Source organism: Zeus faber (assembly GCF_960531495.2).
Source record: "Zeus faber genome assembly, chromosome: 1".
In the NCBI taxonomy this organism is placed as follows: Eukaryota; Metazoa; Chordata; class Actinopteri; order Zeiformes; family Zeidae; genus Zeus; species Zeus faber.
The window spans coordinates 11852154-11878624 of record NC_137193.1 but is presented as its reverse complement, the minus strand read 5'-3'; the positions used below and the strand labels follow the sequence as shown (position 1 = coordinate 11878624).

General features: G+C 46.1%; 3 protein-coding genes across 3 annotated transcripts; 2 read left to right on the top strand and 1 right to left on the bottom strand.

Annotated features, from left to right (window-relative positions):
* Positions 1-4717: 4717 nt before the first annotated feature.
* On the top strand, positions 4718-9523 carry tomm40l (translocase of outer mitochondrial membrane 40 homolog, like). The gene is made up of 10 exons (XM_080010175.1): positions 4718-4755; positions 5474-5685; positions 5930-5997; positions 6260-6352; positions 6457-6558; positions 7107-7212; positions 7536-7658; positions 7807-7883; positions 7957-8059; positions 8585-9523. The coding sequence occupies exons 2-10, from the start codon at positions 5475-5477 to the stop codon at positions 8722-8724; spliced, it is 1023 nt and encodes a 340-aa protein (XP_079866301.1). The 5' UTR covers positions 4718-4755; position 5474; the 3' UTR covers positions 8725-9523.
* Positions 9524-11045: 1522 nt separating this feature from the next.
* LOC307240939 (uncharacterized protein) lies at positions 11046-12002 on the bottom strand (the record flags this gene model as incomplete). Its single annotated transcript, XM_080014858.1, has 3 exons — positions 11046-11625; positions 11725-11875; positions 11963-12002. 3 exons carry the CDS (start codon positions 12000-12002, stop codon positions 11046-11048), a joined length of 771 nt encoding a protein of 256 aa, XP_079870984.1.
* Positions 12003-14101: 2099 nt separating this feature from the next.
* Positions 14102-15133, top strand: LOC307233769 (uncharacterized protein; the record flags this gene model as incomplete). The annotated part of the gene is made up of 3 exons (XM_080005182.1): positions 14102-14141; positions 14313-14466; positions 14569-15133. 3 exons carry the CDS (start codon positions 14102-14104, stop codon positions 15131-15133), a joined length of 759 nt encoding a protein of 252 aa, XP_079861308.1.
* Positions 15134-26471: the final 11338 nt, after the last annotated feature.

Here is a 26471-nt window from a genome sequence, read left to right as displayed (position 1 = left end):
TCCTCTGTGGGAGCGGTCAGGGCGCAGTTTAACCCCCTGTCCATGCATAATGGAGACAAACAAACATTTGTTGTGTTTTTATTTCAGTTGTATTTTACTTTCTCTAACGACAAGTTTTTTTTATCAAACTAGTCGGTCACTGACTACATACACTTCTCTGTGTTTCAGGACTGTAGGACACACCAGGCACTAACATCAGCGCTTGCACGAAGGCTTCGGCGACCCACGAGCTTCATAGTCGGCGTCAACCTCGACAACTAACATTGAAGCCCGGTGGATGTAAATGCTTCTATTTGTTAACTTTTTTTTTTTTCCCCCAAGAAATAAGAGCTGCCTAAATATTTTGACTGCGTTAAGTCAAATCATGTTTTGCACCAAACCCAAGCTGGCTCACCATCCTGCGTATGAATCTTAACTAATAACCCAAAAACAACCTTTTTTTTTTTTTTTTTTTTTTTTTTTTTTTATGCTTGTCTGTAAAGGCAGAGGGCTGGAAATTCAAGAAGCAACGACAAAATAAACCGATATTTTGAACCTGTCTAGAAACATTCTCTTCCGTGGACCTTTTTCGTTATCGTTAGCGACTGAGGAGGTCGGCCTCTCACAGCCGTCGTTCTGTCCACACTGCTGTTGTCACTCAAGTGCCTTACTTCCTTTCATACGCTCTCCTCCATTTAAAAAAACAAAAAAAACGTACAGCCCGCGAGAGGCGGGCGACGCGAGCACAAATATGAAAATGTCTACCGATCTGGATTCATTTAAACACCCATTATGCAAGTGGACAATAAGTTCAGTACTTCTGCCGGAGGGCGGAGAAGCTCCCAGATTGTCGTCCTAAGTACAAACGTTTTGTTTTGGCGTTGAGCATTGCAATAAAATCAGGGCAGCTTTATTTGAACTCTGCGTGATCATTTCCCTGTCGCTATGGAAAACATGGATGGATGGATGATCACCTGGCAACCGTCGCCAGCCACACACCAAACGGTGGCAGGTCTTGACTGTTTGCTCCACTCGCCAGTGTCACTTACTTTGAGCTGCCATTTAGAGGTTCTTCACCATATTTAAAAGCGAGAAATCACATTCGGTTTGAATGTCTGGATATCGAAATCCCCGTCTGGCGTCTATGGTTGACGCGGCAACGCCGTCTCTCTGTCCCGTGGGGAACAAAGTACAAAAATGAAATTTAATTTGGTCCGTTAGTGAAGCTTCATACTGTGTTGAGTGAGCCTTCCATGGGTTGATGCAAAACAATGGTTTGACTTGTTTGTTTTGACTCCTGGTTTTTAGTTTTCCGTTGCTTGTCCTCAACAAAATACATTCTGGATAAATTTGGATTTCACTTTTTAATTTAAACTTTATTTTTTGCGGGGGAAATTCCCCGTCTTTACAAATTCAAGTTTGTGAATGTATTAGATGCCAATGTACTGTATACTTTTGCAGCCTGTTTGGGGAAGCCACGCTCTTAAACGTTTTTCAATTGTAACAAAAGAACTGCCAGCATTACTTTAAAAGTATTTTCCAGGTTGCTGTTTTCTGACCCAAACCTTGAATTGCCAAAAACACTTTCACAAATCCGGTGGGGAAAATTAAATTTGGAGGGGGGGGGGGTTTGAAAGTCGTTTCACGGCCCCCCAGGACCACACACATCCTTTTTAAATCCAAGTAGAGCCGTGTAAATAACTGAAATGGCAGCAGCAAGGTTGTTGTTATTTTATTTTTTTTTACAACAGCAACAATATCTCGATTTCTGGGAGTTTTTCCCCTTTTCTCCGTCAGCTTTGTTTGCAATTGTTCAAATGTAAGGGACTTTTTTTTTTTTTTTTTTCTCCTGCGTTTTGAGGGGAGCATTGTGTTTTTGAAAGCAAAATTGTAGCATCTTTGAACAGGCAGCTGTGACTTTATTTGTACCCCCTCCCCTCAATTTATTTTTAACAATGTTTAAAGGGGGCGGGGGGGGGGGGGGCATTTTTTGGCTTTAGCACCGGGATGGGGATCTGGGACCAAGTCTCGTGGGGGGGGGGGTTTGTTGTTTTTTTCTCTTTAATCCTCCTCTAGTACTTAAGACCATCAGCTGGACAATGGAAGAAAGGCAATCTGTTCAATTTGAATCCTCCCCCCCCCTCCTCAGCAAAAAGTACACGACGTACAAAGTCCAAATCCTTCTGACCGTTGGTTGGCTTCCAGGTTTAAGTGCGAGAGAGCGCTCGGCCCTGCGGGGGAGGAGTTTCTCGAAGGCGTTGGAGCGCTGTGGTCTCTATGTACATCCGCGTGTAACCGGCGATCAAAGTGCGACGGCGTTTTTAGGGAACGCCTCCCAATTCGGCCAGGGCGGTATGTACGCCAGGCGTCTAGAATCGTCTCGACAAAACCCAGTTGTAAATGATGCGTTGTTTACGCGGGTCATTTACAATTGCCAAAAAAAGAAAAAAAAAAGGTTTGCTTCATGACACACACTGAATTTCAGGATTTACATTGAAACAAAACCAAAAAAAAGTGTGTGTGTGTGTGTGTGTGTGTGTGTGTGTGTGTGTGTGTGTGTGTGTGTGTGTGTGTGTGTGTGTGTGTGTGTGTGTGTGTGTGTGTGTGTGTGTGTGTGTGTGTGTGTGTGTGTGAAAATGTTTACATGCAGCTTCAAACGCTCAATTTGAAAGGTAGGGTCGGGTGGCCATGTTTCCTACATCTATTTGAAGCCAGTAAATTTAGGGGGGCTGTTTAAATGTACGGTCCTCTTAACATATTGAAGCTGCATGTAAAGTGCGGTTGGTGTACGTTTGTGTGTTGTGCTGACATGGTTTAGACTGTCTCGTGTCTTATGAATCTTTTTCTGTTTGTAATGAATGTTTTATTTTTTTCCATGGTTTATTTGAATGGATGCTGGACATGACCCTCGTTTCTGAATGGTCAGCTTTTTTTTATTTTATTTTTTTTATTTCTTTATGATCCATCACACCGCCTCCCTGGTGACGCGTACAAAACATATTAAAAATTCCCAACTTGACTAGATGGAGGTCGGGCTTAATTTCATTGTCGGGGGATTGGACAAGGACAGATGGCAATCATTTTATTCGAGTATGGCTGTGTGAGTGACTTTCCAGAGCAAAATGCTTTCACTTTCGGCTTTCGAGTTACTCTTTCGTGAGATATTCTAGACCACTATTTCTCCAATTTGGATTGAACATAAATATCTCTGGATTGGATTGAGTGAGCTCTAAATTCCTCCACAGATTAATGTCGTCGTCCCCCCCCCCTCTTTTTTTTTTTTTCTTTCTTTTTTTGTGTTCATTGTTTAGCAAGGAGGCTGTGCTATCAGAGTCAAAGTTGATTGATTTGACCTATTTTCCATCTAATATTAAGATGTATGTCTTACTTCCAATTGTTTGCACTCCTTTTTTCACAGTTGTGTGTGCTGGGTGGGTGGGTGGGTGGGAGGGAGGGAGGGAGGGATGTTGGTTGGTTATGTCAATCGTCACAAAACTTGTCAAAGATGACATTGTCAACTTGCATCCCCCACTGAGGATGGATTTGGGGTACAAAGCAGCTCTCATCTGACTGCTTCTTGGGGTTGGGGAAAAGTCTTGTTGGGTAGTCAATCCTTAAATCTCCCATGCCACTTTGAAAATGTATGTGATAGCGGAGTTTTCATCGCCCAAAGAATTTACGTGGATCTCTTCATTGGTGCAATGTGTAAAGACACTTTAGGAAAAATTCAGTGAGACCCTCAGCATAATTGGCACGGTAGATACTGAGATGGAAAATGTTAAAAAAAAAAAAAAAAAAGAATATTTGCCCCCCAACACAGGATGTGAGTAATTGGCCTTCAGAATTCACATTGGTTTATAAAAAAATATATATAAAAATGTTGCCCTATCCCTCAGTTTTTATTTTAAATAGTGGGGTTTTTTGGGGTTTTTTTTCCCATGGATCTGTTATCCTGCGTTTCCTGTGTTAGCAGTTTTTTGTTTTTTTTACGACCCTATCCCCTAGCCTAAGACACCATCGAAGAGACATGCCATGTATTTATTTTTAATGTTTTGATTGGCTTATATTGAAACGGTGAGACGGCAACCGAGTGGCGATGTTTTATTTTGACCTTCATGTCCCTTAAAATGCGTTGAGGTGAGGCCCAAGGCATTTCATTACTTACGCTGATCACTTTGTCCTCTGCTCTATTAACATGGACATGAACGAAAGAGGCTTAAAAAAAAAAAAAAATCCCAATAAATTGAATTCAAACCAAACGTGTTGTCTGTTGATCTTTTCGGGAGCACTCGGAAGGGGGGGGGGGGAATGCTGTGATTGCTCTTTTGATCAGAACTTCCAACGGAAAGATGCTTCACATGCAAGCGCTTCTCACTCTACGATCAACGTCCATGCGCGTTTGTCCTCGGGCCGAAACGGGGCCGCGCCTCTTGACCCGGGACCCCCCCCGCTCCCCCCGCACTGACCTTGAAGGCGACCTTCCGTCCGCCCCCCTCGGCGACCGAGCGAGCGCCGAGGGGGCTCTCCCACCAATCGCCGGCCTCGGGAGGCCCTCGACCCGCCCTCTGCGCTCTGCGCACCCAATCGGCCGCCGCGGTGGGGGCCGGCGCAAGCCCCGCCCCCGAGGCCGTCAGCGCGGCGTCGACTTCCGCGTCGCCCGGTCCGCCGGCCAATCAAACGTCGCGGGCGGGCGGGAGGGGGCGGGCCTTGGCGTCTTTTCGTCTTGGTTACCGTCAGGTATCACTTCCGGTCGTGTCGTCCTCTGGAAATTACAACGTGAGTATCCAGCCTCACCCCGGCGTCCGCGCCACGAGGTCCGCCATTTAACGCACGTTCCACTCGCGGCGCCGGGGCTTGTGTGTTTGTGTGGGGGGCGCGGGGTCGACGGGTCCTCCGGCTCATTATCGCGGAGCTTACAGCCGCCGCTCCGGCCGCCGCCGGAACAGCTCGCATCTGGCTCCACGGCGTTGGCTGGTGGGCTAGCCGAGCTAAGCTAACGGCTAGTTTCATTCAGAGGCGCTGCGGTGCCGGGCAGCCAGGGCAGAACTGGGGGGGGTGGTCTGTTCAGAGCGGCCGCCGCCGGTCTTGCTAGTTTCCCCCCATACCGTTTTATTCTGTTCTGCCAAATTGTTTCTTTCGCTTTATTGTGTATCGCCAATATCACTATTTTCAGTTAGTTTTTAGGTTTGTTGTACAGTGTGTTGGAATTGGCTTTTATTTCTATCCGGCCGTCCTTTCTAGTCATAACCTGTCAGACCGCGTCGAGCGCCCAAGTGGCTTCTGCTGCACGTGGAGTGAAGGTGAACCGCTGTTATTTGAAGTGTGCACCTTCAGCTGCACCCTGCACCTTCAGCTGCACCCTGCACCTTTCGGCTGCACCCTATCATTCTGTTAGGTCCCTACCGGAAGCACCACCCCACTGTACTGTACCGGAATTCCTGCCTCTCATTCGTCCATCACCCGGGCTCGCCTGTCTTTGCTCTTACCTTCTCAGGATGGGGAGTGTTTTGGCTGCCAGCTCCCCTAACCCGCCCCCGGCCCCTGGGAGTCCCGCTGCCCCAGGGCTGACGGTGCCCCCGGGTTTCGGGATGCCCCCGGTGTCCCCGGTCATACCCCCCTCCGGGGTGGCGTCCGGGCAGCCGGAGGAGGCCGAGGGTCTGCTGCCAAACCCAGGGGCCTTTGAGGAGTGCCATCGAAAGTGTAAAGGTAAACGGTCACGGTTGTGCCAGTGGAAACCTGATCTTATAGGGTCTCCATCTGTCTTTTTAAATATTTCTAGCATGACGGCGACCAACACGTAACTGTCTTGTTATTCTGGCAGTTGAAATGAATAAGGAAGTTGAAGAGTTCAATCAATATGAATGTCGTGGCGCCACCCAGCCCTACTTGTGTGTGTGTGTACTGAGCTAGTCAGTAATTAGTTTTGGGTCTATTTGTTTCCATTCCTCAGAGGTGTTCCCGATGCAGATGGAGGGCGTGAGGCTAACAGTCAATAAGGGCCTTAGTAATCACTTCCAGGTCAGTATCAAAGTCATTTTCAGTTACAGCACAAGGACAAGAGGGTCTGAGTGGCCGGGGTTCCAGCCCAAAGTTTTACAATGGCTGTGTCTCTAGAAGTGTCCTTGAAGTCCCTTTATACTCGCTCTTCCCTAGTCACGCTGCAGTTTAGGGACAACTACATTCAATTCACCTAATGTTGACTATGGACAGCACATATCAAGCTCTATGCTTAATATTTTATTTTAAATGGTAACTGTCTACTTTCCAACCCGTTTGTCAGGTGAACCACACTGTGATGCTGAGCACCCTGGGAGATTCCAGCTACCGGTTCGGTGTCACCTACGTCGGGTCCAAGCAGACTGGTCCAGCAGAGGTGCGGTTGCTATTTTTGAGAAGTTGATTGAAGTTGATGATTTGTGTATGATGATCAGTCTAAAGATCCAGTTTTTGTTTTCACGTTTTTGGCGGTTGGTCCAGTCCTTTCCAGTCGTGGTGGGCGACATGGACAACAGCGGCAGCCTTAACGCCCAGATAATCCACCAGCTCACGCACAGAATCCGTTCCAAAGTGGCTTTCCAGGTACGACCTCCTGTCACCTTTTTGTTAACACACCCTCGTTCACTCTGCTAATAAGTGTGTTTACGCACACAAACAGGAGTCTTGTAAAGATCTCAGCCGGTTTACACCTTTCACATAGTACAGTAACCGGCGTATTTACGTAATTCCAGTTGAGTTTTTTATAACCTGGTTATGCCACATACAAACAAACATACAGAGTTCTGATAAAGTGTGGAATTTGCCCTCAGAAATATAAGTACATGTATACCTTGAAAATGGCCCCTTTTGTCCTGAAATACTTAAAGTCCTGGATATTCATCCAGGTTGTTATTCAAATCCTAATATGATGAAACATTTCCGGAATAGCTTGTACGACATGCACACTGATGTCAATAATAGACAATGAGACTGATATTATGATTTTTGATCACATTGACATTTGTTTGTGTTTTTTTTTTTTTTTTTTTTTGCGTGAAGTCCTTGAAAATGAATAAAATTGTCTTTAAAAAAGCTACTCTAAAGTCCTTGAATTTCATTTTGTAACGCCAGAATGAATGTTTCGTCACCAGACACAACAGCAGAAGTTTGTGAACTGGCAGGCAGACGCCGAGTTCAGAGGAGAGGACTTCACCGCAGCCGTAACCCTCGGCAACCCAGATGTCCTTGTAGGCTCTGGTAGGTGGTTGGTTGTCATGGCAACATTAGCCATAGTAACATTTCTTGTTTTAATTCAAAAACGTACAGGGAACTGATGGAGTTTTATGTCCTGACACTTTGGTGACACCCGTCTATATGGTTCAGAATTCCTACAGTAAATGAGATGAAGACGCAGGATTTGACCATATTGTACTGTCCCCATTTTTAATTATATACGTTGCCTTTTTGGTGTGTCCTTTGCCAGGTCATTGCATGCAGGTTTCAGCTAAATGCTTAAAATTCACCCCACAATAACTGGGAATCGCTGAACTGGTTTCCGTCTCTGTGTGCGGCCCCCTCAGGTATCGTCGTAGCTCACTACCTCCAGTCCATAACTCCGTCCCTGGCGTTGGGCGGGGAGCTGGTTTACCACCGCCGGCCCGGAGAGGAAGGCACCGTCGTGTCTCTGGCTGGCAGATACACAGGTGACGAACACCTTAAAGTCTGTTCTGCAGGATCGATGTACACTGAACGCAGTGAACAATGAACTTTGATCACAGTGGGGTCACATGCGGCCCTTCATTTGGGAAACTGATCCATGTTTTCCTTTTTTTTTTCTTTTCCCCTGGACAGGCAGTAACTACGTTGCCACACTGACACTAGGGGGCGCTGGAGCCCACGCGTCATACTACCATAAAGCCAACGACCAGGTACTGTCTCAGTAGTGTGTTGCGTTTGCATTTTAAATGGCGTTGCCTCTGACGTTGCTCTTGTCCGTCACAGTTGCAGGTCGGTGTAGAGTTTGAGGCCAGCACCCGCATGCAAGACACCAGCGTATCAGTTGGTTATCAGCTGGATGTGCCCAAGGCCAATTTACTGTTCAAAGGTACCGTTTGTCAAACTCTTCAATAGACTTGTTCTATTTCTAAGCTTGGAGTGATTTATACCATCACTGGCGGGTAAATAAGTCCAAGTTCCTCCTTGGATATAAGTGCCCCTGTGATTGTAATGCCCCACTGGGCCCCGGGGGGAATTGCAGGTCCGCAGCAAAAGTGTGTGTGTGTGTGTGTGTGTGTGTGTGTGTGTGTGTGTGTGTGTGTGTGTGTGTGTGTGTGTGTGTGTGTGTGTGTGTGTTTGGGAAAATGTGCCATTTTGACTGAACATTTCTAACTCGCGACACACACATTGTAAATCTAAATGTTGGCACATTTGTCCAGTCGATAGAAGCTAAAGTTGTTGAGTATAATGAGAAATCCACTGGTGCATACACTTGGCCAGCACACATTTACAACTTCACCAGAAATGGCCTAGTTGTTTTTATTGTCTTAATGCATTTGAACAAAATAAATGAAGTTTGTGAGCCCCCGCCTGAGTGTTTTGTGCTTCCTCTCTTCTTCCCCCTCTGGTCCAGGCTCTGTAGATAGTAACTGGGTGGTCGGCGCAACGTTAGAAAAGAAGCTGCTTCCGCTGCCGCTCTCGCTGGCGCTCTGCTCCTTCCTCAACCATCGCAAGAACAAGTTCCAGTGCGGCTTCGGCATCACCATCGGTTAGACCAGCCGCCGCCACCGCCACTGCTGGGGGGGACCTCGGAGGACGGACAGACAAACACATTATGGACAAGCAGACTATGCCATTTACTCTACTCAATGTTGCGTCACCTCACTTAGTCTCGTATGTGAGCAGATAAACCCTGTTATGTCTTTGGTTTTTCATGCGTGTGAATCACATTGTACAATGTGTGCGTGTGTGGTGAATAGAATAACTGGACCCTAAAGAAAAAAAAATGTAAATAAAATGCATTTAACAGTTTAAAATTAATCAAAGTGATCAGTCATGGATTATAGGAAGGAATGCCATCTGTCGAGATATTGGGGCAAAGTGGAAATGACAGACTCGATCAGAAAAGGAGAGCAGTCAAACATAGCATCTGTTACTGAGAGGGTTTGGAGAGTTCCATTGCTCTGGTTTTACGGTTTAGTTCAGTGCCTCTTTGGTTTCGCTGTTTTATTTTTATTTTTTTTTTAATCTTATGTTTTGTACTGTAAAGTGAGTCTTGGCGTCAAGGCAACTATCCTCATTTCACAGGATGGGGGAGTCTTTGTTGGGGTCACTTAACAAACTGGGTCTGAGTGTAAGTCGTGTGTCAAAGTCTCATTGATTTTCTTTTTGTGTTTTCTCACTTTTAATGGTAAATATATATATATATGGAAAAGTATATATTACCTGTATATATCTATTGGACCGATAAATGCCATTTCTTACAAAAAAGGCTCTCGTTGGTTATGTTCACTTGAAGAGGCATTGGTGTATGTGGTCCATCTCTGATCTTTCCGAAACATTAATATATTGAATGGCGTCTTTAAGAGATATTAAAGTGCTAATCTTTTTTTTCTATATACAAACCGTCACGCAACATGGCCTCAACTCATTTGAATGCTTTTTCTTCAAGGAAAGTAGGGTGACAATTATATTCCATCAGGCCCCACCCACTTTTTATTGTTTTGCTTTTTTAACTATTATTTATTTGTGGATGTTGCCTTGTGTTGGTACAAAAATGGCCTTTTTACTGTTAGAGGTTAGCTGGGTGGTTCTGTGGTTATATATGAGGATTTGCATTTATACTTGCCTTAAATATAATTAATGATATAGCAGCTCATTCAAGAGGTTATAGGGCAGGGGTCGGGAACCTATGGCTCGCAGACAATTTTGTGCTAAGATTTTTCATCCCAATTCACAAGTAAATAATTGTTCTGTGTTATTTTAAAGTACAACAGGTAAGAGAAATTACAATTTTGAAAATAAAATTGAAAATATAAATGTGGCGGACAAAGGGGCGTAGTCAAGCACCGGGTGCGGACCACAGAAAGACTCCGGGGGCCTTTTACGCCACTTGTGGGAGTCTCTGCCCACAGGTGAGGGTTTAGGGAGGGAGACGGAGTCTTTCTGGCCGTGGTGCGCCGACATGGCAAGAGTTTTATCGTTCATTTCAATATGCGGCATGCAGGCCACAATTATATATATCACTGAGGATTATGATAATTGTGGATAATAATGATCCTCTTGGGCGCAGGAGGAATGGCCTTCCACTGCTGGGCCGCTTGCAAGCCCATGTGCCCATCCCCCCTGTAAGACAGACAGACAGAAATAGGTTCCCGACCCCTGTAATAGGGGGTCCCGAGTAAAATGATTAATAGATAAACATTATTTAATTAACAAGACGTCAGAGAATGTATGAAAATGACTACGTTGATATTCGTTTCACTGAACTCCATAACTATTTCATGGACAGCTATGAAAGTTTGGCCTAAATCCTATCTAACAATAACAACCACCTCAGATTGGGCTCCCGGAGACTAAATCTCATCAATCTTACCGTTCTCGTTTGACCTAATGAGTAACTGAGGGTCCTTGATATGAGATGGTTGAGAACCACTGCTGTACAACATCAGGATTACAGATGTTCCCAAACAGCCAATCAATCTCTGGTCTTGTGCAACACATAGTTTTGCAGTGGTATATGCAAACACGTGTCATTGCACGCTCCTGTGTGTGTGTGTAGCATGCAGTCTGGTGACAAAAAATAAAAAATAAATTCAAATAGAATGAGGTGTACATTTCCAATAATGTCCTTTTTTGTTTTCTTGCCCGAAACCTCCTAATTTACGTCAGATATTTTGACTCAGCTGCAATTTGAAACTGAAACACAATTTTCTGTCAAGTTTTCATTTATTAGTATCATTGCAGACAAAAATTAACACAATTAATAAATATGTGGTTTCACATGACAGGAGTGTCCTCGGGCGTTGAGGCTTAAGAAGAGATTTTGCAGCAGTTTTTGACTTGACTCGTGTAGATAGGGTAGAAATGTCCCTTCACTGGGTCTTCTTGGTGAAGGAGTCCCAGAGGCCGGCCAGCTGAGCCTGCAGGTCCTGGGTGTTGACCTCCAGCCTGGCCTTCAGCTCCGCTCCGTAGGGGACCAGGCTCCTCTGGATCTCCTGGGTCTTCTGGACCAGCTGGCTCTGGAAGTTCTGGGTCAGGGGAGCCAGGTTCTTCTGGAACTCGCCGAGACTCTGGTCCAGCTTCTGCTTCAGCTCCTCGGTGTAGGGCACCATCTGGGCCTGCAGCTCCGTCACGCTCTTGTCCACCCTGGCCTTCAGCTCCTGGCTGTTCTGGAGCACGGCGGCCTTCAGGGCCTCGGGGTCCATGGCCTCCACGTAAGGGGTGGCGTCCCTCCTCAGCGCCTCCACCTGCCTCCGGAGGTCCTCCTTCAGCTGCTCGGCGTAGGGCTGCAGGTGGGCACCGGCGGTGCTGAGATCCTTCTCCAGACGGGCCTGGAGCCGCTCGGCCTCCTGGGAGAGCTTGGACAGCAGGTCCTGGGTCAGAGGGGTCACCCGGGCTCGCAGGGCCACGGCGTACTGGTTTACAGCATCGGCGCTCTGGGAGATCTTAGTGCTGTTAAGAAACAAAACAAAAAAACCAAAACAGTATCGTATCAATCGATAAATCCAAAGATGAGACTGTGTGCCACTCAGGAAAAGTCAAGACTCCTACTTCACTTCCTGTCCCACGTCGGAGTTTCTGATCTGCTCCAGAGAGTCCTCGGCGGTGAGCGTCGCCTTGGAAACGTAATCCCAGAATGCGTCCTTCACCATATCGAGGTGCGTCTTGGGCTGCTCCTGCCACAGCAGGTTGGCGTGGCAGGCTGCGGGGGAAGGAGGAAAAAAAAAAAAACATGAGTTCCTAACGTTTTAGTGGAGCGTTGATTCAAACTGTTCTTCTTTTCACTCACCAGAGAACACGGTCAGAGCGAGAACCACGAGGACCTTCATGATGCGCTGGGATGCTGGCGGACAAAAGTAGATGTGATCAACACAGCATTTTACCATTTGCTATTTATTTATATTCCATGGCTCATTCCAAGAATTGAAACTGCTCACGGTCGTATCGGACGAATCGAACCCTACCGTTCTCCTCTCGGCGGCCGTGCGACAGGTCAGTGTCGGTCTGGTGGCCCACGTCTGTTCAGGAAGTTTTTATATCCTCTTCCAGGGGCCAAAGTCCTGCGCCGGATGCCCTGCTGTCGCCGTCCGGTCACCGCTTGTCACTACACGTCACATTGTCTTTGCCGCGGCTCTTTATCTGCTGAATGAGGTGGAGGCCTCGCGGCAACAAAAGGGGTTTGGTGCAGCAAACACTATTGTTTGCATCCCGCGAACACAAATGCACGGGGAGCGGCCACCGGGGATGGACCACGCCACCTCTTCACTGTGGATACCGATCCGTTGGTACCGTTGACACCTGAACCCTAACCTTTATCATTTGGACCTTTGTGGTCCTGACTGTAGAAGTATGTCCGCTTCTTTTGCTTGTTTTCATGCTGAGCCATGGAACATATGGAGGGATGGAACGTACGGATGGAATCATGTTTTTGTGTAAATTTCTTGTGGCAAATAAGACTCAAATTGTGTCACTCGCCCATGCCAACACCGATACCGACACTTATTGCATAACACGAGATCAGTCTTTTCTAATTTCCACTGATTTGAACTGTCTCCCCGGAATATATCATGATATCATCATATCATATGAATGTTGTGTAGAGATGCCTCGAGGCGTGTACAGGGGACATATTATTTTCCGTGTTGGTTTCCTCCCGCGATCCCGCTGCACAGTGGACGTCCGGAAACTGATCTCAGGGCAAAGAAAATATTCTTTGTGAGAGTTGTTCCGTCGGCTGTTTGCGTTTGTCTTGTGCTCCCGACAGATGAGTTCATCTCAACGATGTGGTTGTGTCTGATTTTCACAGTGTTCAAATGCAGTACAAATCACTCTTGACAAATAGGAGATTTGTCTCCTTCTGATGTTATGTTTTCACAACCTGCAATCATTTACAATTTGCACTCATAATTTACAATCATTTACATAAAATGAATTACTTCGCCATTAATATCCATATACAATGGAAAGATGGAAATCATTTTTAAATAGCATGACATACTCTACTTGTTAAAAATAGGAGCATTAAATAAGACTGGGACTGGGTGGGAATGTCAATGTTTAGGGTGCTGGTAGTAGTTGTGTGTTTGCTGTTTACTGCTCAGGCTTTGCGGTATTGACAGACACTGTATAAGGACATTGTCTCCAAACTGATAACCCGATGATCTCATCTCAACACACATTTCACAATATGTTATTGCATCACTTCATTTCTCGCATTTTTTTTTCACCTAAATAAAAAACAGAAAATTCCTATTTTGTTAGTCGTTAATAGTTTAGACATCAGACAAGGATCTTTTTTCGTATGATCTAATTTATCAGATGTATAATATTATTTATAATTTCTATACATCCAAACATTTTTGTCTTAAATCTCCTTCATCATTTCGCCATTTTTTTTCCCATTTGTACAAATGTTTTTCTATGATCTATATAAAAACTTAGAGTTGAATATTCAAGTGGACCACTACGGAAAGCAGAAGTCTCAAAAAGTCCACATGGACCCATATAACTGGATTAAAAATAAAAATTCACAAAGACACAATCCTAAAACCTTAACTGAGCGTGAGTAGATTAAATATCATAACCGTTTATTAAACATTCACTCAAATCTGCTTCACGAGACTAATCATTTTATGCTCCGTGTCGCTTTGACTCCACAGTCCAACTGTGTCTCAGCAGGAATGATGTGGAAGTCGAGGACACTCTGCGCTGGACTTTGTCCCTGTACCGTCCCCATCACTCATCCGCTTCTATTTATACCCGGCCCTCGTTCCCTCGAAACCACAATCCCCTCTCAGGCTGATCAGGGTGCGGAGGTAAGACGCGAGCAGGCGGAAGATAAATAGCTCCAAAAAAGAAAGTTATAAGAAATGACAGAATGAAATGAGTGGATTACAACTTTCCTTTTTCTTCAGTTGCAGTGTCAGTCATGAAGGTCTTCGTGGTGGTCGTCCTGGCTGTTTTCACAGGTGAGTTGGGGTTCTACAGTGCAGTCGTTTTGGGTTGATGGCCTTTAAATACGTTCAAAACAAACAATGAATTGACTGTGAAGACGAAAGGTGAGACAATATTCTTTGCTCTTGGCGTTTTACTCCGTTTCCTATTGAGTTTTGAGACGATTGCGTTGACCGTTCCCTCAGCGGGTTGCAATGCCCACATCGTCCGGCAGAACCAGCCCAAGCAGCAGCTGGACATGGTCAAAAATGCGTTCTGGGACTACGTCGCCATGGCAACGGTCAATGGGGAGGAATCCCTGGAGAAGATCAGGCGGTCTGAGCTGGGAAAGGAAGTCAAGTATGTTTCCGATAGTATGAACGAAATGAATGAGAAGAAGCAGATCCTTCTGGGTTCTACCGTCTCATTGACCGCTTTTTCTTTTTCTTTCCGTCTTCTCAGCACCTTCATCTCCGAGAGCACCGAGGCCGTCAACAAGCTGACCATGGCCCTGCAGACCCGGGTGACCCCCATCACCCAGGACCTCCTGTCCAAGCTCTCCCAGGAGGCCCAGCAGCTCCAGGCCCGTCTGGAGAAGGACCTGAGCTCCCTCAGCGCCCTCCTGCAGCCCTACGCCGAGGAGCTGAGGCGGGACCTCCAGAGGCAGGTGGAGGAGCTGACGAGGGATGCCACCCCCTACACGGAAGCCATGGACCCCGAGGCCGTGAAGGCCGCCGTGCTCCAGAAGACCCAGGAGCTGAAGGCCAGGGTGGACAAGAGCGTGACGGAGCTGCAAGCCCAGATGGTTCCCTACACCGAGGAGCTGAAGCAGAAGTGGGACCGGAGCTTCGGCGAGTTCCAGAAGAACCTGGCTCCCCTGACCCAGAACTTCCAGGACCGGACCGAGGCGATGCAGAGCCTGGGCCCCTACGTAGAGGAGATGAAGGAGAACCTGGACGTCCACGCCCAGAAGGTGAAGGAGCAGCTGGAAGCGCTCTGGAGATCCTTCACTCAGAACATCCAGTAACTGGACTGAACATCATCCCACTTTACTCCACCTCAGCAGCTCCTCTCGCTGCTGGATTAGAGTCGACGGACAATGAAAAGTGCAATATATTGACTCGTGAAGAACATGGACGTTAACTTAACATTGGACATTTTGCTTGCCATGGTTTGTCCTGTGAGAACTGAGACCAGCGGGCATTTGAACCGTGTCAGACAGTGTCTACTTAGACGGACGTGTATTTTACATGTGTGCTTTCTGTAAAAGCAAAATAAAAATCTAAAATATATGTTCTGTCGTCACGGTGCTCTCTTGGTGTTGGACAGAGAAAAACACAAAGTCTTTTTGGAAATCACTGCAATAAGCCAAAGTACAAAGTATAAGTATTAGTGCAAAGCATCCATCGGTGTCCCTCCATCGTATTGAAAGAGTTGCTTTCTACAGTACATCCAATCATTACTGGCCTGTTGAACAGAGTTCCTTATATTCTGGGTTGGTCCGGTTTCCAAAAAATAAAAACAAAATGCCCACCTGCGTAACACCCTGACCATTCAGGGATCGAAGGGCTCAATTCATTCTTCGACCAAGATTTCAAGATTTCAAGAGGTTAATTTGTCACATACATATACATACGTTCATACAGACTCAAAATCTGACCGACGAGAGGTGGATCACTTTTGTCTTCTGCTAAGTTTATGTGATATTAATTCACATGTTGGTTCTAGGTAGTCTGGGGTTCAAAAAAAAGAAAGAAAGAAAGAAAGAAAGAAAGAAAGAAAGAAAGAAAGAAAGACATGCTGAAATCCCTGCTAAAATATTCTGGCAATATTATAATAAATTAATAATTATAATTAATATTCTTTTGCCTTTCTGTAATTACTTCATAATACCCAATGACATGGTTCAGGACAATTTCAATTAATTCATGTATTCAGGATTCAAGATTCAAGAGGTTTATTTTTCACATATACATACTTTCATACATATACTGTATGTAGGCGCTTGCCCGACAGCAGCAGCTGGAACAGTCCGTTGTTGGGGTCCTTCATGAGGGCTCTGCTACTACACCTCCTGGTGTATAGCTCCTGCAAGGGGGGGAGGGTAGTTCCAGTGGTACGTTCAGCTGAACGCCCCGCCCTCTGCAGGGCCCGCCTGTCCTGAGCGGCACAGCTCCCAAACCAGGCAGTGATGTTGCCTGTCAGGATGCTCTCCACCGCTCCAGAGTAGAAGGACTTGAGGATCCTCACCGAGACCCCGAATTTCTTCAGCTGCCTGAGGTGGTTCGCCTTTCTCACCAGAGTGTCTGTTTGTAAAGTCCATGTTAAGTCCTCTGTGATGTGGACTCCCAGGTACTTGAAGCTGCTCACTCTGTCCACAGAAGTCCCAATAATCACCAAGGGCGCGTGCGTCCTCAGTTGTGATCCACGCCTAAAGTCCACAATCAGCTCCTTAGTTTTGCTGATGTTCAGGTGGAGGCTGTTGTCCTGGCACCAGAGTGACAGGTCAGCCACCTCCTCGCGGTAGGCCTTCTCATCGCCGTCAGTGATCAGGCCCACCACGACGGTGTCGTCAGCAAACTTGATGATGGTGTTGGAGCTGGACCTGGCCACACAGTCATGTGTGTACAGGGAGTAGAGTAGGGGGCTGAGGATGCAGCCCTGGGGGGGGGGGGGTCCTGTGTTCAGGGTGAGGGAGCTGGACGTGTGCCTCCCCACCCTAACCACCGGGGGCCGGGCTGAGAGGAAGTCCAGGATCCAAGCGCAAAGCGGAGTGCTCAGTCCACCACGAGTTGAGCTCTAGTGCTGAGGTTGCTGTGTAGTGTATCACTGCTCGTATTGTAGTATTGCAACTTGGACTACTGGATTGACTCTGTACATTTCACTGCTATTTGCTGATCTGCCAACAAGCTTGTGTTCCAGACACACCCCCTATTCAGGTAAGTCCTCTCTTATGTGGGCGTGCTCTTAGCCAGGTGCAACCCTAATCACACGAGCAGCTGTATTCTATCACCTATTTATGGTCCTGCCGTTGAAGCGTTAGCTTCAAGCGTTGGCCCATTTGTAGTCGCTCTCGTGTGAAGACGCTCTGTGTAAAGACGCACGTCTACCTCTGCACGTCAAATAGAAGTGCATTACTGACTAAATCTGTTTTATTGTTGTCGTTTGTTGTTGTCCTTTGCTGTTGTTTTTTGTTGTTATTATTGCTGGTTCAGTCTTATTTGGCAATTACTTTGTCCTAGCTGATTCAGGGTAGTACCGGCATATCTGCTGCTAACTGCTCAGCCATCAGCAAGGGTGTGAGCCAAGCAACTCCCTCTAATCAGTAAACCCTTTGTCTAACTTTCTGGGCGTGTCCTCCTTCCGCTGGACAGGGATAAATACCCTGCACTACAAACTAACTCTGAGGTAAGTCCTCTCTTATGTGGGCGTGCTCTTAGCCAGGTGCAACCCTAATCACACGAGCAGCTGTATTCTATCACCTATTTATGGTCCTGCCCTTGAAGCGTTAGCTTCAAGCGTTGGCCCATTTGTAGTCGCTCTCGTGTGAAGACGCTCTGTGTAAAGACGCACGTCTACCTCTGCACGTCAAATAGAAGTGCATTACTGACTAAATCTGTTTTATTGTTGTCGTTTGTTGTTGTCCTTTGCTGTTGTTTTTTGTTGTTATTATTGCTGGTTCAGTCTTATTTGGCAATTACTTTGTCCTAGCTGATTCAGGGTAGTACCGGCATATCTGCTGCTAACTGCTCAGCCATCAGCAAGGGTGTGAGCCAAGCAACTCCCTCTAATCAGTAAACCCTTTGTCTAACTTTCTGGGCGTGTCCTCCTTCCGCTGGACAGGGATAAATACCCTGCACTACAAACTAACTCTGAGGTAAGTCCTCTCTTATGTGGGCGTGCTCTTAGCCAGGTGCAACCCTAATCACACGAGCAGCTGTATTCTATCACCTATTTATGGTCCTGCCCTTGAAGCGTTAGCTTCAAGCGTTGGCCCATTTGTAGTCGCTCTCGTGTGAAGACGCACGTCTACCTCTGCACGTCAACCGAAGCAAGGACACGGAACAAGGCAAACCTGCCTTCTTTCTCTCACTCCATACATAATGTGCTACTACCGCATCCCTACAACTTCAAGGTCACCCAGAAAGCGTCGTTATACCATACGCCGATGCAATCCGGGTAACCTCAGGTCCCTGCAGCAAACATCTTCTGCAAAGACCTCCTTCTCTGTTGGCTTGTGGAATTGTCGATCTGCAGTTAACAAGGCAGACTTCATTTCTGGTCATGCAAACCACCTCTCCTTGGAGCTCCTTGCTCTCACTGAGACATGGATTAAACCGGAAGATAGCGCAACCCCGGCTGCACTCTCCACTAACTACTCATTCTCCCACACAGCCAGACCATCTGGCCGTGGTGGTGGGACTGGCCTGCTAATTTCCAACACATGGAAATTTAATCCACTGCTGCCTTTAAACAACTTTGCCTCCTTTGAATATCACGCCGTCTTGGTGACTGCTCCGGTAAAAGCCTATGTGGTCGTCATCTACCGTCCACCAGGACAACTAGGTGACTTCCTACATGAGCTTGACACCCTGCTGTCATCAATTCCTGAGCATGAGTGTCCCATGCTCGTCCTCGGAGACATGAACATCCACTTGGACAGTGCGAGCTCGGCTGACTTCCTGTCTTTGGTTCGCTCGTTCGACCTAAGACAGATCCCGACTCCACCGACTCACAAGGCTGGCAAAGAGCTTGATCTCATTCTTGCTCGGAGCTGTACCACCGACAACCTATGGGTCACTCCTCTTCATCTCTCTGACCACTTCTTCATCCACTTCAATGTCCAGCTACCGAAACAACCCCCCACCTCCCCACCCATGGTTACTATCCGCAGCAATCTCCGCAACTTGTCTCCCACCCACTTCTCTTCTGTGCTCTCCTCTTCTCTTCCACCCCACGGCACTTTCTCCTCTCTGCAGGTTAATGATGCCACTGACTCCCTCTGCTCCACCTTGAGCTCATGTCTGGATAGCCTGTGTCCACTATCCACCAGACCTGCTCGTTCAACCCAGTCGCACCCTTGGCTGACTGACACCCTCCGGACAACGCACACTGACCTCAGAGCAGCCGAGAGGAAATGACACAAATCCAAAACAATTGAGGATCTTGCTAGCTACCAGACACTGCTGTCCTCCTTCTCTTCCAGCATCACTGCTGCCAAGAAGGCCTTCTTCAACGATAGGATCAACGGTGCCACAGACACACGTAAGTTATTCGCCACCTTCAAGTCTCTGCTTTACCCTCCACCACCTCCCCCAGCTACTAACCTCACTGCTGACTGCCTTGCCTCCTTTTTTACTAACAAAGTTGCAGCCATCAGCAGCCAATTCACTAAACAACTTACTCACAACCTGTCTTCTCCAGCCCTAGGCTCATCGTTCCCTGGTTTCACCCCCCTCGCTGAAAGTGAGGTATCTAAACTACTAACATGTAGCCGTCCTACTACCTGTCCGCTAGATCCGATCCCATCTAACCTCCTTCAAGCCATATCACCGACTATCACCCCGGCAATCACACATGTGATTAATTCTTCCCTAACTTCCGGCACTTTCCCTTCCGCTTTCAAAGCGGCTCGGGTCGCACCACTGCTCAAAAAACCCTCACTCGATCCCAATCAAGTAGAAAACTATCGGCCGGTCTCTCTCCTCCCATTCCTTTCCAAAACCTTAGAGAGGGCGGTCTCTAGACAGGTTACAGAGTACCTGTCAAGAAACAACCTTCTTGATACACTTCAATCTGGCTTCAAAAGTGGTCACTCCACCGAAACAGCCCTGTTGTCTGTGACAGAGGCCTTAAAAACTGCTAGAGCTGCTGCCAAATCCTCGGTTCTCATTCTGCTAGACTTATCAGCTGCTTTTGACACTGTCAATCATTGCATACTCCTGTCCATACTCTCAAGCATGGGCATAACGGGCAGTGCACTTTCCTGGTTCGAATCTTACCTTACTGGGCGCTCGTTCAGTGTGACATGGCGAGGCCAGCTGTCTGTGCCTCACAACCTCACCACAGGGGTGCCCCAAGGCTCGGTGCTAGGACCCCTCCTCTTTGCCATATACACCACCTCACTGGGCCCGATCATCCGCTCACATGGCTTTTCATATCACTGCTATGCGGATGATACTCAACTCTATCTGTCCTTCCCTCCCGACGACCCTACTGTCTCGACGCGGATCTCGGATTGTCCCGCTGACATATCCACATGGATGAAGGATTATCATCTTCAACTAAATCTGGCGAAAACGGAAATGCTGGTCTTCCCGGCCAAACAAGGTATTTATCACAACATTAATATTAAAATCGACTCTCTATCTCTTGTTCCTACCAAGGCTGCAAGGAATCTTGGTGTCATCATTGATGACCAACTGACATTCTCGGACCATGTTGCCGCCGTCTCCCGGTCCTGCCGCTTCGCACTACTCAACATCCGAAAAGTCAGGCCGTACCTGACCCAATATGCCACTCAACTGCTGGTACAAACCTTGGTGATGTCCCGTCTCGACTCTTAACAGGCTTGCCGGCCTGTGCGGTGAAGCCACTACAGATGATACAGAATGCGGCGGCGCGACTGGTGTTCAACCAGCCAAAGAGGGCACATGTCACTCCGCTGCTCATCGAGCTCCACTGGTTACCTGTAGCCGCCCGCATCAAGTTCAAGTCTCTTATGCTGGCCTACAGAGTGATTGCTGGGAATGCTCCCGCCTACTTAAATGCTCTTGTAAGAGCACATGTTGCCCCCCGGATGCTGCGCTCGTCAAATGTGCGTCGCTTGGCTCTGCCGGCCATACAGCCACGGCAATCCAGGCTATTCTCATTTGTAGTTCCACGTTGGTGGAACAAGCTGCCAAAAATGACCAGAGCGGGGACCTCCCTCTCTGTCTTTAAGAAGCACCTGAAGACCCAGCTCTTCAGTGAGTACCTCCTGTCCTAACCTACAATTACATAGCACCACCTTGCAGTATTTATTGTTACACGAATGTTGTTGTTACACTAATCTCTGTCGCAATGTAGCTTGAATGTTATTCTCCCTTGTAAGTCGCTTTGGATAAAAGCGTCTGCTAAATGACTAAATGTAATGTAATGTAATGTCCTAGCTCCCGTGGCTTGACAGCCAGTCTGGTGGGGACTATGGTATTGAAAGCTGAGCTATAATCGATGAACAGCATTCTCACATAGGCCCCCTTCTGGGCATCCAGGTGTGCGAGCCTGGTGTGCAGTACCTGGGAGACCGCGTTGTCTGCGAATCTGTTCGGCCGGTACGCAAACTGCAGCAGGTCCAAGGTGCGGGGGAGGGAGGCGCAGATATAATCCTTAATTCAGCCTCTCGAAAGCACTTCATGACCACCGAGGTGAGGGCCACCGGACGGTCGTCATTCAGGCAGCAGGCTGGAGAGGCGATCTTCGGGACAGGAACGACGGTGGACCTCTTGAAGCAACTGTGGAACCATTTACAACAAACAGGAAACGCGCATATATAAAAAAATAAAATAAATAAATATATATATATATATATAGTCTTATATACGGTATTGTGACGTGGCGCCCCCCGTTGTGGCTGCCCGCACAGGCGCTCCACCTTGATTCCTTCAAGAGTAGGACAGAAATATTGCCATCAAGTTGAAAAAAAAAAGATGCTCCATGTCCTTTTTTTCCAAATCACCTGGACGGTGATATGATGCAGAACTGACCTTCGACCTGCGCCCTCTTGGCAGACGCTGCTGCTCAGCTTTTATAACGTGGCCTTGTAGTACAGTTATGCATTAAAACTTTATGACTGGTGATTAATACAACTCACTGCACGGCCACATGACCGCCAGGGAAACGCTGAGATATGTCCATCTACGGTCAATTATCACTTGTATTTCACGTTATTGTTTTGTCTAAATGTGTATTATTCTGATGTTTTATTGCTTCTGCTGCTCTGAAAATCAAATATTACATCCTAATCGGGCGTAATTAGGCCTGTAATATACTTTCCAAGAAAGTACAATATAATTTATAAGAATTTCATGTGTTCTCTCACATTTGACCCTGGAACAAAAAATAACAACAGTGCAATAAAAACTGACAACAACACAGTACAAGTTGGGAACTTCGGACGCCAGTCATCAAATCACCGCCACATTTTATTGGACCACATCGCTGCCAAATAAGCAACATAAAAACTCTCCGTCGTTCCCACTGGACAGACCACACGCAGGATCACTGGGTGAGTTGCGGAACATTTTCCACTGCAAGCTCTGCTGAATTATTTTATATTTATATTTATATTTATATATACAATATTTGGTGTACGATGCACGGTCTTAGGTCTAGGTCTTTTATCTAAATAAAAGCTTTATTCATTTTTCTTTCTGAAAACTTTTTATCTGGTTTTTTTATATTTTTATTTTTTACTTTTTATTAAATTAACGTAAATTAATCAAAACTGCATTTTTTAAGGACCACTGGATATACAGATGTTATTATAGGTAATATAGTTAATATAAATAATATAGGTAATCTAATATAGATTATATATATATATATATATATATATATATAATTGTTATATATATATATATTAGAAATTTTTCCTAGGACATATTGTGTGTTATCACCAGGTGCGTTGCATTACATTTCACTGCATATATGTATGAAAGTATGTATATGTAAGTGACGAATAAAAATCTTGAATCTTGAATCTTGAATATATATATATATATATATATATATATATATATATATATAAATCGTTTTAGCACAATTTTCCTATATTTTTACCATAATATTGATTATATTTTTAACTAATTCAATTCAATAAAGTCCATTATTTTTATTATATAATATATAATAATAATAACAATAATATTAATATTATAAATAATAACAATAATAATAAAAAAATAATGATAATAATAATGATAATAATGTAACAGTGTATCTGTTCTTGATAATATCTTAATATTTTCTAGAGAATATAGTATTTTATTTTCATGAAAATGTACTAGCGGTGTGTGTAAGCGGTGATTTATTGCCCTACAGGTGCTCTCTTGTCTGACCAACATGAAGGTGGTTGCACTTGTTCTCGCCCTCTCAGTTTTCTCAGGTGAGCTGGCTGTTTCAACATGTGCACAAAAACCCCAACACTAAACGAAATAACCTAGATAAACTTTTTCTTTCCAAATACGACTGTCCATGCTAATCCAAATTGTCCGATCCAGGCTGCCATGGCTACGCCCTGCCCCAGGATCAGGACGCGTCCCCCTGGGAGATGACCATCGACAGGTTCAAGGAGTATTTCTCCGAACTGAGCTCCAGAGCAGAGGACCTGATGAAGGGCATCAAGAACTCTGAGATCATCAGGGAGCTGGAGTGAGTCCAAATTCACGTTATATAACGTACTGATTCCAGTTTGACAACATGAAAGAAAAAAGAAAAAAAAACAAAAAAAACATGAAAAGAAAAACAACAGTGGTTATTCTGTTCTCTTTAGGTTGAATGATGCCGTTGTTCCAACGGCCCATTATTCCAAAACCCCAATAGATGGAAAAATGTCCCATTGAATATGGACGACACCCTAACCCTAACCACCTCTAAGCTTATACTTCAACTTAACCATCCCTGACCCGACTTTATTTGGACTTTTGGGGTTCCAGACTAATGGGCCGTCGGATCAATGGGCAGTCCCCGAATGATTGTCAACAGTGTGACATGTGCTAGTAACCATGTACATGGGTGAAATGGAAGTTTAAATGACTGATATTTATGTTTTCAATGTATACATGGGACAAAGATGGTTGATTGTATTTTACTTTATGACGCCGAACCAAGTTTTAACCTTCTGGTGAAACCACAGCTTCTGACGAAAGCCTCTTCACAGTGTTGGTTGCGCTACCGCGCCTCCGTTGCACCACTGGACGAGAAGAGGCCTATCCCATAATGTTTAAACCGGGGGGGGGGGGGGGGGGGGCAAACGTTTCTCCCCCGTCGAGGTGCTGAAGGGAAACCAAAGGTTTTGCTGTGGGCCAAAAGTAAAAACCATTGCAAACAAAAGGTCTATAACAAGTCAATTCTATTTCTGTAAGGCTACACCATATCTTGTGATGTCGCTCTTTGATTTCAACCAACAACAAACAGGCCACACTTATATTTGGCCCTATAATCATTTCTATAAAACAGAACAAAGTGAAATGATGAAAGGCTTTGCTTATTTATCTGACCGTTTTTCCTCGGCGAAAGCCTCCATTTTGGCTTCCTGCGTGTCCTTTCGTCCACGCAATGAACTCACCTCTGCTCCCATCGCGGCTCCCGCAGCGCCCTGATCCAGGACAGCATGGCGGAGCTGGCCACCCACAGGGACAACTTCCACAACAACCTGGGGCCCGTCGCCCAGGAGACGGCGGAGAAGGCGGGCCGCGACCTGCAGAGGCACACGGAGAAGATGCTGTCGCACATGGCCGAGGCCAGGGACAGCGTGGCCGTGTACGGCCGCGAGCTGCACGCCGTCGTGGGCCAGAACGCCGACGACGTCAGTAGCCGCCTCAACGCCTACGCCCGCAAGCTGAGGAAGAGGCTGAGCAAGGACAAGCAGGACATCAACAAGTGAGTCCATCCTGACGACCGGGGCTCAGATTTGAGCTTTTACGCAGAAGGCGTAATAATAATATTATGTTAAGATTATAATATACTATTAATTCTATTGCCCTGGTTTGATTTAATGGGTTTCTGAGTGGAACTCCCCTTGGGTTATAATGTGGGATGCTCATGGAGGATCAGTGTGAATCCCATTAAGTTAAATAACAATAACATGATGAATAACACATTTTGAAACACATTTCCACCAACGTCAAGGCCCAGCTATACTGCAATGTGTCCACGCTAGAGGTGGAAAATTCCAGGTTCCCATTGTAAAAGCCCTTTTTTTCCGAAATTTCCCGAAATGTTTCACTCGACACGTTCCCCCTCTCAGCAAATTCGAGGCCTATTTCGGGGAGCTCCAGTCCCGCACGTCGGAGCACGTGAACACGGTGAGGACGCACGTGGACCCCTACCTCGCCCAGGTGCGCGACCACGCCGCCGTCAAGGCGAGCAGCCTGAACCGGCTGCTGAAGGCCCGGGCCGACGACGTGATGGACAAGATGGAGGACGTGGCCGAGGACATCAGCGATCGCTTCGAGGACGCCACCCAGAGCCTGCGCTCGGCCCTGGCGGAGAAGCTGGCAGAGCTCCAGGCCTGGTTCCAGCCCTACATCGACATGTTCATCAACTAGACGCAAGCGGCGTCGACTTAAAACGTCTCCGAGCCGTAATCTGCTTTTTTTTTTAATTTTTTAACAAGGTCGAGGGACGAGTTTGTTTAGCACAAATGCTTTCAGTGTTCGCCGGCGCCATTAGGCGTCCAAACGTATTCATGGTGATCTGTGGTGAAATTCAAAATAAAAACCAACTTGCTTGCGTGTTTGTCGAGTGTCATCTATCATCCACTTTAAGAGACCGAATTAAATCAGCCTTTCATTGCAGCCCTTAAATCCATGCACAGGCCACTGCTGCAGCACATCAAATCAAGTTTCTGCTTTCAGGGCTGAGGTTTGTCATGCTCAGATTTAAAGAGGATGAAGCACCGTTTCTGAAAAAAGTATAGGACGGCCCATTATTTCAAAACCCCTATAGTCCGAAAAATATCAGGTTAGAGATGGTCAGGTTTAGGTATAATGTTATAGACGGTTAAGTTTAGGTATAATGTTAGAGACGGTTAAGTTTAGGTATAATATTATAGACGGTTAAGTTTAGGTATAATATTATAGATGGTTAAGTTTAGGTATAATGTTAGAGACGGTTAAGTTTAGGTATAATGTTATAGACGGTTAAGTTTAGGTACAATGTTATAGACGGTTAAGTTTAGGTATAATGTTAGAGACGGTTAAGTTTAGGTATAATGTTAGAGACGGTTAAGTTTAGGTATAATATTATAGATGGTTAAGTTTAGGTATAATGTTAGAGATGGTTAAGTTTAGGTGTATTGTTCGAGATGGTTAGGATTAGGCTGTCGTCCATGTCCAATGGGACATTTTTCGTACTATCAGGGTTTGGGTATATAGGGCCGTGGGAACAGCGGCGTGGCACCAAAGAATCAGCCAAGTTCCTTTTGATCTGCTTCAAGTCAACGGTTATAATTGGAGGCAACGTCTAGGTAACTCAAAGATGTCAAAAGTGCCAGAGAGGATCCATCCAGCTGATCCACCTCAGATCGCTGACACTGCACACGGTTTCCATAGCTGCTACAAGTTGATAGTGAAGACTATAGGTTGATTTGTGAATGAAGAACA

Excerpts from the sequence above, each read along its gene's own strand:
- tomm40l (XM_080010175.1), top strand. The coding sequence starts at position 5,475 with ATGGGGAGTGTTTTGGCTGCCAGCTCCCCTAACCCGCCCCCGGCCCCT. Across the intron at positions 6,559-7,106 it reads GTTCCAAAGTGGCTTTCCAG|ACACAACAGCAGAAGTTTGT; the intron begins GTACGACCTCCT and ends TTTCGTCACCAG. Across the intron at positions 7,659-7,806 it reads TCTGGCTGGCAGATACACAG|GCAGTAACTACGTTGCCACA; the intron begins GTGACGAACACC and ends TCCCCTGGACAG.